General features: G+C 58.3%; 1 protein-coding gene across 5 annotated transcripts; it reads left to right on the top strand.

Moving 5' to 3' along the window:
* Positions 1–8,817: 8,817 nt before the first annotated feature.
* LOC132440413 (lymphocyte antigen 6H) lies at positions 8,818–12,712 on the top strand. 5 transcript variants are annotated; one of them, XM_060035336.1, is made up of 5 exons: positions 8,818–9,203; positions 9,387–9,425; positions 9,680–9,807; positions 10,522–10,641; positions 10,952–12,712. In XM_060035336.1, the coding sequence occupies exons 3-5, from the start codon at positions 9,741–9,743 to the stop codon at positions 11,185–11,187; spliced, it is 423 nt and encodes a 140-aa protein (XP_059891319.1). In that variant the 5' UTR covers positions 8,818–9,203; positions 9,387–9,425; positions 9,680–9,740; the 3' UTR covers positions 11,188–12,712. The 5 variants fall into 5 exon arrangements, with proteins under 5 accessions (XP_059891319.1, XP_059891315.1, XP_059891316.1 ...); XM_060035337.1 differs by having other exon boundaries at positions 8,963–9,155; positions 9,326–9,425; XM_060035332.1 differs by lacking the exon at positions 9,387–9,425 and having other exon boundaries at positions 8,818–9,155.
* Positions 12,713–13,715: the final 1,003 nt, after the last annotated feature.

Below are 13,715 nucleotides of genomic sequence, written 5' to 3'. Positions count from 1 at the left end.
CCCCCCACCACTCTCTCCAGGCGCCTCCTGACCCTCCCTACGGTCCTGGCTCGTGAAACAAGAAGGAGGTTCAGAGGGGCTCCCAGCTCGAGCTGGGCAGGCCTCTCCACCCCTCTGCCTTGTTTCTGCACATGGGTGACGAGGTGGCCACAGCGTCTTTCCATCTGCCATTCAGGTCGGATTAATGCACGCAAAACAGTTGACCCTGCGCAGGAAGGTGCTGGCCTGCCACGGAGCAGGCCCGGCCTGGGCACAGGCGCTGGTGAGCCCCTCAGACACTGGCTGGCCAGGAACGGACTCCTACCTGTCCCTCGTCTCCCTCCCTCAGAGCAGGGCAGCGGGGTCCACCTCCTTGTAAAGGCAGGAGTGGGCGGGCCTGGGGGAGGCACCTTGTCACGCCGCTCGGAACCTGTGCTCCCACCCTCTGCTTCTAGAGCCTTCTCCAGAGCCCTGCCAAGGCCGACTGGGCAAACACGTTGCAGGTTCCACTCTCAGAGCTGGAACCAGAGCTTGACCAGGCCCACCGGGGACCGAGGAGACCCCACTCCAATCAAGCAGTGAGGTGGTGGGCACCATGCACCTCTCAGGGCAAGGGGTGACCTCAAGGCACAAAAGGGGCTCGTGCTGAGGACGGCAGTGACCGCCCCTCCTCTGGGCTGGGGAACCAGTGTCCAACCCTTGGCGCTTCTCCACCCATCTGGGTGCAAGGGCAGCACCCACCACTGAAACTCCAAACCTCTCCCCTGTTGTGCTCCATGGTTCCCCCAGGGTCTTCAAGGGGGCAGCGGACGCTGGGCGGGGGGCTGCTTTGGCCAGAAGGCAGGCTTGGGGGGGGGTATTCAGGATGCCCCTGGAACCCTTCAGGTCCTGATCCACGTTCTAACTTCACTTTGAGACTTGGTGGGTGTTGGCTGTTGTAAAGCAGAACCTGCGTGAGCAGCTGCCCCCCGCCGTTGGCGCGCTCAGCCCCCAGAAGCAGGAAACCAGCTCCTTTCACCGAAACCCTGGCTCTCAGTCTGCATCATGAGTCAGAGATTTGGGACTTACCATTCTCCTTCTTCAAGCGTCCAGTGCATGGAGAGCAGCCACCACATCCGTGGTCCTTGGTTCCACGCGCCCCTCGTGGTGGTGCTGCCTCCGCGGCCCCAGCCTCGCCTTCAGTGGGCTCTTCATGCCAGGTGACCGCTCGGGATCACTGCTGTTCTTCTTTGACCCTCGTGGACCCGTAGGCCGCTACAAGAACCTAGGCCCCGCTTTAAGTCCGCTAGCCCTTTCGGTCTAGTGCTAGGATTCAGCGCTCTCACTGTCATGGCCCTGGATTTGATCCCCAGTCAGGAAACTAAGATCCTACTTCAAGCCACTGTACCCTGCAGCCCCTCAAGATCAATAAGAGAAGCCATTTTAGGCCTAAGCTATTTTGTGATCTAAGCCTGGCCACAGTGCTTGCCCTTGACCAGGCCAGGGAAATAACTTAACCATAACAGAGATGACAGATAAGTCACCAAGACTCCCAGTTCTGCTTCAAAGGTAAAGAATAGCCTGATGCACATTCTTGAGCTATGTTACAGGGCTCGAAGCCCCTCGAACAATCAGCCACCAGACTAACTGGGCCAGAAAACTGATGGTGCTGACCTCTGCTGGCTGTCGTGACTTCAGTCAGCTAAGACCTGGCGTCTGCCGACCCAGGATGACTCTTGAATTCAGTGACTCAACAGCACAAGAGTTTTTGCATCTCTTCACTCTGTAATCATCAGTTTTTGGAATAACGCCCCTCAAGCTCACAAGGTGGCTGCTGCAGTTCCAGACATCACATACAAGCATGACAACCCAGAGAAGAAGGGGACCCATTTTTCATGCCATGATTTTGTTTGTTTTTAGTTATAACCAACACAGAGAAAAATGCTCCAATCACAAATTCATGCTGATGAATTTTTACAAAGTGAAAATATCCATGTAATCAGCCTCTAGATCAGAAAACAGTTCACTAAGAGCACCTCAGGAGGCCCTGTCATGTCCCCTTCAGTCACCCCCAAGGGTGAGCAGCATACTGACGTCTGATGTGGTGGATTAGTAGCGCCGGTTTGTATAATTGGAATCATACTCTTCCCGGTCTGGCTTCTTTTCCTCAAGGCCTCTGAGATTCATCTGTATTGCTGTGGCTGGATATCATTTGCCTCTTTCAACTGCTACACAGTATTGTGTCACGTGAATACACCACAAGTTATTCATCTACCCTACAGTGGACGAGCTTTGGATGATTTTCCATTTGTGGCTGTTTCAAATAGTACTGCTTTGAACAGGCTTGTAGATGTCTCTTTGTTTCCTTCATGAAAAGAATTGTGATATAATTTACATACGGCTAAGTATATAAACTTTAAGTGTACAGATTGATGAAATTAGATCTATATATACCAGGTATGTAGCACATGTATAATATATACATAGATATGCAATGTAGCCACCACTCACATCAGGATACAGAGCATTCCAGAAACCCGGAAGGCTCCCTGTGCCCCTCCTGCCCGAATCTATCCCCTGAAGTTCCTCACAAATTGTTCCTTTTTAAACCCTGTGTAAACGGCATCAGCTACTTTGTGTCCCACGTCTCCTGTCCAGCCTTGCTCTGTGAATCACCCACACAGCTGTACGTACTGGCAGTCCATCCACTCCCATGTTTGTTGCTGTGCTGTGTTCCATCGTCCAGAACTACCAGGGCCGTTGCCTAGTCTAATGCTGGTGGCATTTGGCCAGTTGTGGCTTTTATGCAGGACACTGCTCTGGACATACTTTACACATGTTTTGGTGTAAATAAGCCCTCATTTCCATTGGGCAGGTACCAGAGGTGGAATATACGTACGATTAGCTTCAGTCGGTATCGCCAAATGTCTTCCCAAAGTGTTTCCTCCAGTATTGCAAGACGGTTCCGGTTGCTCCACAACCTTGCCAACACTTGGTATTGTCAGTTTTTAAAAATTTTAGCCCTTCTGGTGCGTGTGTAGTGGTGCTTCATTGTGTTTTTAACTTTCTGGGTGTGGAAATTGATGAACGGATTCTAAAATTTGTGTGAGACCAACCATACATTAGAGGCCTCTCGACTCTCCGGTCTTGTCCTTCCTGCCCTGCGTCATTGCCAGAAGCTCTGCTTGTTTCCTCTCCCCCTAGGAGTGGCCTCTCCCTTGGCCAGAGCCAGATCCACAGGCTCCCGGCAGCCCCAAGACAGCGGGGGAGGTGGTGATGAATTTTCCGGTCGAGTCTACAGATTTCCCACCTCGGGAATTTTAGTCCCTCTTGTCCTTATTGCTTCTCCAGGTTTCTAGTGTCTTAAAAGATGGTTTCTGTGATTTATCTGCCTTTTCTTGTCTTCAGTGGGAGCATGAACCTGCCACAAACGACTCTGTCCTCCTGAGAGCAGGGTCGGCCGAGTTTCTCCTTTACGGTGAGGGACCTTTTCCATAAACCCTCCATTCAGACATCCTCTTTGGCCAGAATTGCTTTCTAAGCCTTTGACTCAACTAATTACCAACCGATGTTTCACCCCACCTGGCTGACATTAGGAAGGATTTACCCCGGGCAGAGGTCGCCTTCACAGAAAGGTGCGCACCTGGACAAAACTTGGATTCTGTCCAGGAAAAGGGTGGATGGACATTAGGGAAGCAATGGGGCCTAGTGGTGTTCACGGTCATTGTCCAATCAGAATGACGCTTGCCATGCACAGCCTCCGCAGCTGGGTTAGAGGTGCAGATATGGACAAAGTGTCGGGGAGGAATCATCTGAGCATTTGTGAAGCCTGACGTTTTACTAAGATTTCTACCTGCATCCTCTCACTTAGCCCACGTGCTGACCGCATGCATCAGGGATCCCATCTTTACATGGGAAAACCAAGGGGAGCAGAGAATTGCCCAAGGTCACACAGCTGGTGAGCAGCACAGCTGGGACCCCGGTCCTTCTATGTCTGTTTCATAAGATGCAAAATTTCTTTTGATAGCGGGACCCAGCAGGATGACACCGGGAGAAAGAAAGGCAGAACTCTGTAACTTAGAGTGTGGCCACACGGGGTTGCACCCAGGCGCGGGGTACTGCAGGCTGGGGCAGCGTGTGTGGCCTGCGGCTGGGGGTCAGCTGGACCACTGGGCTGTTCCTCACTGCCTGGTACCCGGCGTGGGGCGGTTAGGGTGGGTGCACAGTGGCCTGGAGTGTGAGAGCTTTAAGGAAAGAGGTTGGGTGTGCACTTAAATGGCTGCTCAAGAAGGGGAAATGACCATCTCTAGCCAAGGCCTCAAGACCTGGTCAAGATAGTGCAGTCAAGACTATATTCGCTGACAACAATGATTGCTTTTGTAATAAGAAAAAAACCCTCTAAAAGTAAAAAGATATACAAGCAAAACAAAACAAACCTGTATTACAGCAGAGCTGGGACCTGAACCCAGGTCCTTCTATCCCCAAACTCCCATTTCCCCCTGTGACCGGTCCCAGTATCCCCTTTTGGGACTCCTAGATCCGGACTAACTTAAAGGAAGACAAATCTAGTTAGTGGCACAAATTTGGGGAATTTAAAAAATCATTCTCATGCAGTCACTGAGCCATATAGGGACAGGGTCCAGCCCCTCGCCACGTGCACATTATGGAAAATGCAAACATCTTACTATAAAAATGTCCAAATGTTCACAACAGTAGAGCCTTGTGATATTGTGATTGATAACAGGAAACATATTGGTCTTCACCTGGTCCTGGCACAAATCTCCCCAAACTCTTGGAATTTCCTAAGTGACCAGAGTCTTAAAGGTGTTTCTTGTCATATTAATGAGGTGACTTTTGGAAAGCCCCTCGGTTACCTAAGGAGGGGGCTGGTTGCCAGGAGAATCAACTTTGTGGTTAGAGGGTTCCAACTTTCAGTCCCACCCCCAGATGTCCGGGGAGGGGAGAGGGGCTGGAAGTTGAATCAATTGTCAATGGCCAATGATTTAATCAATCAGGGTCACGGCAATCAGGACAGTGTTGTTTCTGTTTTTGTTAGTCCTTTAGGGTCAGTCCTGTCAGTCCTGTAGGGTCTGCCCCATCTATTGGGGGTTGTAGCGCTCATCAGGTGTTATACACCTCTATTTGTGGTTCATCTGAGTCTGACGTTTGGTCATATTGGCCACAGGGCCTGGGGTCTGGGGTCCCTGGGGCTGGCCGCGGATGAAACCTCCTGAGTGGATGTATGAGAACAGACCCCCTAAGGAGTGCCCAGGGCAGGGACACCCAGGAGTGTCCACATGGGGTCAACTCCCTGTGACTTGGGGTGTTTTTGTGTGAGGATGAGGCCAAGCGGCTCACCATTCCTTGCACTGGTCTGGTTGGATCCCGGGGTGGGGGGCAGCTGCCTGTCCCTCCCGGACGATCTGAGTGTGAGTGGGAGAGGAGCGCCCTGCTGTCTGCCCAGCCCAGGAGGCGTCCCCGGGGACTCGGAGCTCAGGATGGCCAGCCGGGTCTGGGGGAGGGGCACCTTCTTCTCTCACAGCGCCTATCGCACTCTGTACTGCTTTCCTGCAGCTGCTGCAACAAATCACTCTCTTGTGGCTTAAAACAACCAAGAGGTTCCATGGGAGGATCCTTCCTGCCCCTTCCAGCTTCTGCGGGCTTCAGGTGTCCCTGGCTGTGGCCTCATCCCTGCGGTCTCTGCCTCCATCCTGTGGCCTCTCTCTGTGTCTGTCCCTCTCCTCTATCTTATAAGGACGCCAGACATTGGAGATGGGCCCTGCCTTCCAAATCCAGGACGGCCTCATCTTGAGATCCCTAACTTAGTCCCACCCTCAAAGACCCCTTCTCCAAACAGGGTCACCTTCACAGATTCTAGGGGTTAGGAGGTGGACACCTTTTCTGGGGCCACCATTTAGCTCCCAGCGCTCAGCCTGTTGGCTTCTCCCCACTATTCTGGGGGTCCTCGGGGCCCAGAGGCTTTCTCTCTCCCCGAGTTCAGCAGCACTGCAGGAAGTGTTCGCTGTGTGAATGTCCCTGTCAACCCTAGGCTGGTCCTCTCCGTGAGGGAGGATGGTCGGGTCACAGCCACACCTACAATCTTGGACGGCTTGGAGGGATTCTGATGGCGTCGGCCAAAATACAAGGCAGAAAACCCTGCAGCACAGCTCAGGTGTTACCTGAACCTTGCCCCTCTCCTGCCAGGGCCTGACCCAGAGGCCAGTCCCCTGCTTCTGTGTGCTTCAGAACTCCAGATGCGCAGCAGCGGCCGGTGGGTGAAGAACGCAAGCCTCTGACGCTGTCCGTGGTCCTGACCACCTGAAGCGGCTCTGCTGTGGGGACAGCTGGCCAGCAATCATCCCGACCCTGAGGAGAGCATGAGATGGGCCACAGCCACATAGTCACCCCAGGCTGTGGGTACTTGTCAGAGGGTCTCTGGGCAGGGTGAGACCCTGGCGCCCCTTGCCAGCATCTGGGCATCTGGGCCAGGTCAGTCTGGGAGGAGGGGGGTCAAGGCCAGCAGTCACCAGCTCCATGGGGGGGCTGTCCAGACTGAAAGGGCCAGGGCCACACGTGGGCACATTCTGCTCTTTCTTCTGCTAATCAAGACTGATTGTTATTCTTGTTTGCAAAAATCCTGGTAGGGTGACACCATCCCACGTGCACTGGGAGGAAGGCAGAGTAGCTCAGAAGCCCGGTTAGGGATCTCTGTCCCCCTGGCAACCAAGCCCAGCATGGGGAGAGCAGAGTCTTTGCTCTCTGAGGAGCAGGCCCAGAGCTGCATTCCCCAGCGTTGGCCCCAGACTCCTCGGGCATGACTCTTTGGACATCTGGCTTCTGCCCCTGTCATGCCCAATCCAGTCCCTACTCACCTGCTGTCTTTTGTTGCATAACAAATTACCCCCAAACTTAGGGGCTTAAAACAACACCGTTCATGCTCTCGAAGTGTCTGTGGGTCAGGAACCCAGGTGCTGGGACCTCGGGCTCGCATTCTCTCACGAGGTTGCTGTCAAGCTGTCGGCTGGGGCTGTGATCTCATCTGAGGGCTCAGCTGGGTGTGTGGGGGGGGTCCACTTCCAAGCTCCCTTGGGTGGTTGTTCGCAGGCCTCGGCCCCTCTTTACAGGGTTGCCTTCGAACACGGCAGCCGGCTTCCCCCAGGGTGAGCAATCTGAGAGAGCGAGAGGCAGCGCCCGCATCAGAGCCACGGTCTTAACAATCCAACCTCAGAAGTGACATCCTGTCACCTGTGCCACACTGTTTTCACCACAAGTGAGTCCAGCCATGCTCAAGGGGAGGGGACGATTCCCTGGCAGTCCGGTGGTTAAAACTCTGCGTTCTCACTGCCGAAGGCCCAGGTTTGATCCCTGGTTGCAGAACTAAGATCCCACAAGCTGTGCGGAGTGGCAAAAAAATAAAATAAAATAAAAAAGGGATGCACGAGGACAAGAATACCAGGGGGTCGCTGGGGGCTCTGAGAGCCTGCCCCACACACCACCTGTCCCAGATGTGGGCTGCCCTGCCTTAGGTCTGGCAGGGATCTTCCAAGTATCTGGACAGAACTTTGGACAGAACTAGAGATTCCTAGTCCAGGAGTAAGTTGGCTGTGATCAGCAGGGACCCCCTCCCCACCGCCCAAGTGCCACCCACATCCACCCTATACCTGCACAAGGAGTCAGAATCCAGCTGACCAAAAGGGATACAGGCTGGCCTCGTGGCAGGGCATCCAGGATGTCTGCCCTGCCCCCAGTCCCATGGGGAGGCTGTGTGTTAACTCTGAAATGCATGTGTCAGTTCTGACAAGGATGACTGGCTGTGGACTCTGCCCAGCCTCAGGCCTTGCCTGGCTCCAGAGCTTTTCGGACAAAATCCAGCCCTTTTCTCTGCTGTGGCCTGAGCCATCCCCACCGCCCCCCTCCCCTTCCCGCTCCCCCAAAACTCCTGCTCGCTCTTACCTTGAAGCTTGCCAGCTCTCCTCCTCCACTCTCACCGGCTCCATCAGAGAGGCCTTGTCCACACCCCCAGGGCTCTCCCTTTACTGCTCACCCCATTCTGTAGCCCCTGTCAAGCTGCCCAGCTGTCCCCTGCTTGCCTTCCGTCTCGCTGGCACGCGCCTTGGGCCAGGTGCATGGTGAGCTCTCTCCCTGTGGGTCTCGTGTAACCCTCACACACTTCCACGTGGTTACTAGCAACACCCTCATTTTACAGACGCAGGAACTGAGGCTCACGGTGGGGGGGGGCACGCAGCATACCTGAAGCCACACACCAGTGGGTGGTCCCGGGCTGTCTGCATAGATATTTGTTGGACGAATGAGGGCAGGACTGAAGGAACGACCCCAGCACTTGCAGGGTAGCTTTCGTTTACTCAGCACCCAGCAGAGACCGATTCCAGGCACAGGGGACAGCAGATGCAAAAGCACAGCACGACTAACGCCTGGTGGGACCGGAAGACGAGAGACAAAGCTGAGAAACTGGCCAGAGCAGGCAGCGGAGGACCTTGAACGCCCAGACCAGGATTTGGGACTCGCCCGCTTGAGTGTGGGCGTGGCTGAAGGCAGCAGTCCCTGGGGCTGCCGCTGCTGGTGGGGTCGTCACGGGTGCTCCGGGGAGGAGAATAGCCTCGAACAATCGAGACCGTAATGGGGCTGGGGAGCGGAGGGCCCAAGGGCTGTGAACAGGGCCCTGCGCTAGCACCTGCCACCCGTCACTCCCTCCCTCCCTCTCTGCGTCTTTGTGCCGTGTCCTTTCCTTTCGCAGTAAACGTTCTTCTTCCGAGAAATTCCAAGGGGATCTCAGCCAAGCAGAGGGGGGAGGGATCCTGCCCACGCCTGGGGGGGGGGAGGTAGAGGTGGAGGGAGCGCCCGGGAACGGGTGGAGGGAGCCCGAGCCGGAGAGGGCTGGCGCGCGCTGGCGAGCGGGGCGCCGGCTGGCCAGAGGGGCCCAGGACGGCCCGGGACGGTGACCCGGCGCTGGCCCTGAGCCCCAGACGCCTGAGTCCTTGAGTCTCCAGCCTCCCCCGCCCCCCCGCGCGGCCCCCGCCCCGGCTCCGCCCCGCCCCTCGCGCGGGGTCCGTGTCTGCGGCTGCGTTCCCCGAAAGACAAGGCTGCACCCGGCTTCCCTTCCACAGGGAGACCGAAGGGCACCTCTCCCCGCGCCGCCCGCGCTTCCCGGAGCCCCGGAGTCGCGACACCCCAGGGATGTGAGTGCGCCCCCGACCTGAGGCCCGCGCTCCACGCTTAGATCCGCGGTGAGAGCTGAGGCTCGCACGGGGAGACGAGGGGAGGAGGCTCCGCGCCGGGTTCCCGGTCCCCCCGCCCCCCGCCCGGGGTGGGGTGGGGGCGAGGCGCCCGCCCTTCCCCCCATTGGCAGGTACTGTCCACTCGCATCTTGTCCTGCCCTTTCCTCTGCGGACGCACCTATCGCTCCCCAGGGATAAGACGCGCCTCCCGACCCACCCTCCTACCCACAGGTGCGGAGCGTGGGGTGCGGGCCTTTCGAGCTGTCACCCTGCCGGAGAGGGCAGACCTATTTTCCCCGGGGGGGGGGGGGATGCAGTGATGGTGGATGCTCTGGGGGATGGGCTGGGGGTGGGGCTTTGAGAGCTCCCGGACGACCCCTGGCCCTGGATTCCGGGGAGGAGGTTGCGTTAGGATGCCAGAAAAGGGGAGGGTCCTTCGAGCTGGGCCGGGACTTGGTCTCCTGATCGAGGCTTCTCCCTGCCAGGCCTGTGCCCCAGACGACCCCAGCCTGCAGCCCCCGCGCCTTCCTGAGGCCCGCCTGGAGCATGTTGCCTGCGGCCATGAAGGGCCTCGGCCTGGTGCTGCTGGCCGCTCTGCTGTGCTCTGGCCCCGGTGAGTCTGGGGGCGGCTGGCGGGGGTAGGCCAGGTCGCCTGAGAGCCTGTATGAGGCAGCTCCGGAGAGAACCAGGTGTGGGGCGGCCATTCTCTGACGGTGCCCATCAGACACACACCGCCTCCGGAACCCAGCGACCCCAGCCCAGCGCTCGCCTGTGTGGCCCCTGCTGGCGCTGCCCCAGCTCCAGCGGCGCGGGTCTCTCCTGGCTCCTGAGGGCATGGGTCCTTTTCCTCCTGGGCCCTGGTCCAGCGGCTGCTCCCGCCTTAGTGCCGGCTTGCTTGGGTTCCATCTCTTCTCAGAGCCCCACCTGGCCTCCCATCAAGTCCTGTTTGGTTCTTCCTCCACAGAACCAACTAGATTGTGGGGGTGTGTGCGAGGGGGTAGGAGTGTGCAGGAGGGCGCCATAGGTGTGATCCTCGTGGCTGTGTGCGCACGCACCGTGCGTGTGTGTGGGGCCGGGGGGGTGCATAGGGGTTTCCGGAGTCCCAGTGGTGGCACCCTCACCCCACCCTGCCCAAAGGCACACAGGTCGTCCCAGCCTGTCCTCCGGGTGCTAGTTTGGCCTGGTCACTCCTGGTCAAGGAGTGCCGGCCTCCTACAGCTGCATGGCTCTCCTAGGACATGCAGCGAGGCAGGTGGGGAGGACGCAAGGGGCTGGCTGGCTTGGACCCCTGTCCCTCTGGTCATCCTCCTCTCTGTGCCCTGCCCAGCTCATGGCCTGTGGTGCCAGGACTGCACGCTGACCACCAACTCCAGTCATTGCACCCCGAAGCAGTGCCCGCCGGCAGACACGGTGTGCGCCAGTGTCCGGATCACAGATCCCAGTAGCAGTAAGTCAGGCTCCAGCCTGGGGTGGGGAGGGGTCGGCGCTGTCATCAGAGTCCCTCTGACCTCGGACGAGAGCATGGGTCTGGGGGCAGGGCACTGCCCTGCTGTGTGACAGTCAGCAGGTGCCTGACCCTCTCTGGCCCTTCTGTGGCCCTTTTCATGTAGCTGGGGACAGTGTGGGTGGATTGAAGCCTCAGTTCTGTTGTTCTGGGGTCCTGAACTGACCTGGAGGGTCCCTGGCTTGGGTCCTGGGCACCAGGCAGAAAGGGCCCTGTGGGGCTCGAATCCCAGGCTTCCCTCCCTCCTCCCCAGGCAGGAAGGATCATTCTGTGAACAAGATGTGTGCCTCGTCCTGCGACTTCGTGAAGCGGCACTTTTTCTCAGACTATCTGATGGGCTTCATTAACTCTGGGATCTTGAAAGTAGATGTGGACTGCTGTGAAAAGGATTTGTGCAACGGGGTGGCGCTGGCGGGGCGCAGCTCCTGGGCCCTGGCGGGGGGACTCCTGCTCGGCCTGGGGCCCACCCTCCTCTGGGCTGGGCCCTGAGGTCCCCTCCCTCCCGCAGAGCTTCTGAACTCGTCCCGCCAGACCTGAGCCTGTGGCTGCCCCCTCCCCAGCCTGGCCTGGCTGAAGCTGGGGGCAGCCTTGGCCTGTCCACAGTCTGTGGCCCCCGCCCCTCCCTGTCTCTCCACCAGCTCCAAGTCCCAGCCAGCAGGACATCTCCAGGAATCAGGCGTCCAGCAGGAGGCTGGGACCCCGGGCCTCGGAGGGGAAGCCAGGCTGAGCCAGGCCCCGCCCGACAGCCTGGCTGTGAGGGCATCCTCTACGGAGAAGTAAAGTCACTTCTGAGTCCAGAGACCAGGGCCTGAGCCTGGGTGGGGATTTTTTTTTGGGGGGGGGGGTTCCTGGCAGAGAAAGGGCAGGGGGCGGGAGCAGGGAGGGCAGCGTTCGTCCCCTGGGGGCTGTGGTATGGAGGTGCCAGGGGACCGTGGGCCTGGTAAAGTTTGGGAACAGCCTGAGGGGCGGTGAGAGTTGAGATGAGCAAAGTCACAGGGTGGGCCTGAGGGCGAGGCCTTGCAACGGTGTGTGCACACACCGGGGACGGGGCCGTGCCCAGACTCACACCTACGCCCGCAGAGGGCACACTCCTCACCCACACCACGCTCTCACGTCGTCACGTGCTTGTGCCCACAGGTGCCCCACACGCCCCCACTGACACGTTCGCGTCACAGCAGACCCTGAAGCGGTGTGCCCCAGCGCAGGCAGCTCCGCACAGGTCCACGTGTGCGTGCGCACGGGAACATACAGACACGCCCGTGTGTAGGTCTCCAGAGCTCTCTCCCCGCTGGGTGGTGATCAGCTGCCCTGAGAGCTGTCGGGGCCCCTTCAGGCTCACGCGCGGACCTCGAGGGCCCAGACCCAGAAGCAGGCGCGCCCCCGCCTCCACCCTGAGCTGGGCGCCGCCGTGGGTAGGATCTCGAGGGCCAGTCCCTCGAGATCAGGCGATGACCAGGCGATGGTATGGCACAGATGGCCTGGGTGCTTCCCGTGGGAGGAGGCTGACCGTGGAGGTCAACCTGAGGCTGCTGCTGCTTTCCTGGCCCTTCCTGCTCCAGCAGTGAGCCCTCAGTTAGCCCCTGCACCCCTGAGTCCAGCCCAGCCTCCACACCCACTGGCCACGAGGCTCATCTTGTGGCCTAGGCTCACCACGGGCGCTCGGCGGCCACTCCAGGCTTTCTCGGCCAGTTCTTCTTCATCCCTCTGTGGCTGACCCAGTCCGAGGTCACTCCTGGGTCCTGGACTCCCTGGAATGAACGATACTTCCTCTCAGAGCCGGCCTTGGCATTCCTCCCTGGGCTCCTCTTCCGGAGTGATGGAGAGGGGTCTGGAGGTCCTGGGCGAGTGAACCAGTGGGGAGAGTGGGGTCATTGGAGACTGGTATCAACTTCCTGCTGGTGGAAATGGCTGAGGGACTTGTCAGAGGGTGGTCTCCCACTCCGTTTTAAGTTTGCTCTGCTGCTCTGCGATGTACCCCCCCGCCCCCCACCCAAACCTCAGTAAAGCGTGCTATCCACAGTGTGCGTCTGCTGCTTTTGGACCGTGGGACCGGGTGCTGCTGGCGGATGACCTGGAAGACCTGTGCAGAGAACCTTGGGGATTCGGAGGAGGCTGGGAGCCAGGAGATCGGGAGCAATGGGAGGCCTGGAGGTGTTGGGAGGATGTGGACGGGCCACCCCAGGGGCATGGGGTTCAAACCAACTTTTACGTCAGTCTTTGCTAAATTTGTTATTTGAGGGAAGTGTTTAAAACACAAAAAGACGTGAAGTTCTCCCAGGTCTTTTTTTTTTTTTGCTGTACGCGGGCCTCTCAGTGTTGTGGCCTCTCCCGCTGCGGAACACAGGCTCCGGACGCACAGACTCAGCGGCCATGGCTCACGGGCCCAGCCGCTCCGCGGCATGTGGGATCTTCCCGGACTGAGGCACGAACCCATGTCCCCTGCACTGGCAGGCGGACTCTCAACCACTGCGCCACCAGGGAAGCCCTCTCCCAGGTCTTTTAAGATACACGATTAGGATTGGACGGAGGGGCTTACGGCAGCATGGCCCAGATAACCCGGCCTCGACACCTCAGCTCCCGTTTCCAAGCAGCCAGAGCTGAATGGGTGCCCTGGCCTTCGCGAGCTGCTGCAGAAGGATCGAAGCCCACGGTCCGTATGACGTGCTCGGCTCCTAGGCACACGCGTAGCTCTGATAGGCCAGGGTGCCATGGCCTCCTTTTCTGAACCATTCATCAAGGACACTTTCCTGGGTCAGGGCGTCTAGACGGACCTTTCAGTGTCAGCTGCTGAGTGTCTTTTTGACCAGGACTCATTCAGCTTCCCCTTGTCCGTGGGCGCGGAGGTGCCTTCAGTGGTTTTCATCAGCAGTCCTGCCGTGACCGTCCTGGTCCTCATATGGTTATGGGGTCAGGCAATTATCTGTCACATCGATTCTGAGACAGGGGCAGCTGAGCCAGAGAGGACATAGACTTAACAATGAAATAGGTGCTCAGAAAAGGCCGTGTTGGGCTTCCCT

This window comes from Delphinus delphis, chromosome 17 (assembly GCF_949987515.2).
Source record: "Delphinus delphis chromosome 17, mDelDel1.2, whole genome shotgun sequence".
In the NCBI taxonomy this organism is placed as follows: Eukaryota; Metazoa; Chordata; class Mammalia; order Artiodactyla; family Delphinidae; genus Delphinus; species Delphinus delphis.
Note: the sequence above shows the minus strand (reverse complement) of the source record. Positions and strands in the feature narration are given on the sequence as shown.

What these genes read in the sequence shown, in the direction of transcription:
- LOC132440413 (XM_060035332.1), top strand. An exon ending in TCTGCTGTGCTCTGGCCCCG is followed by an intron (nt 9,808 to 10,521) that starts GTGAGTCTGGGG and finishes TGCCCTGCCCAG; the next exon opens with CTCATGGCCTGTGGTGCCAG. An exon ending in GATCACAGATCCCAGTAGCA is followed by an intron (nt 10,642 to 10,951) that starts GTAAGTCAGGCT and finishes CCTCCTCCCCAG; the next exon opens with GCAGGAAGGATCATTCTGTG.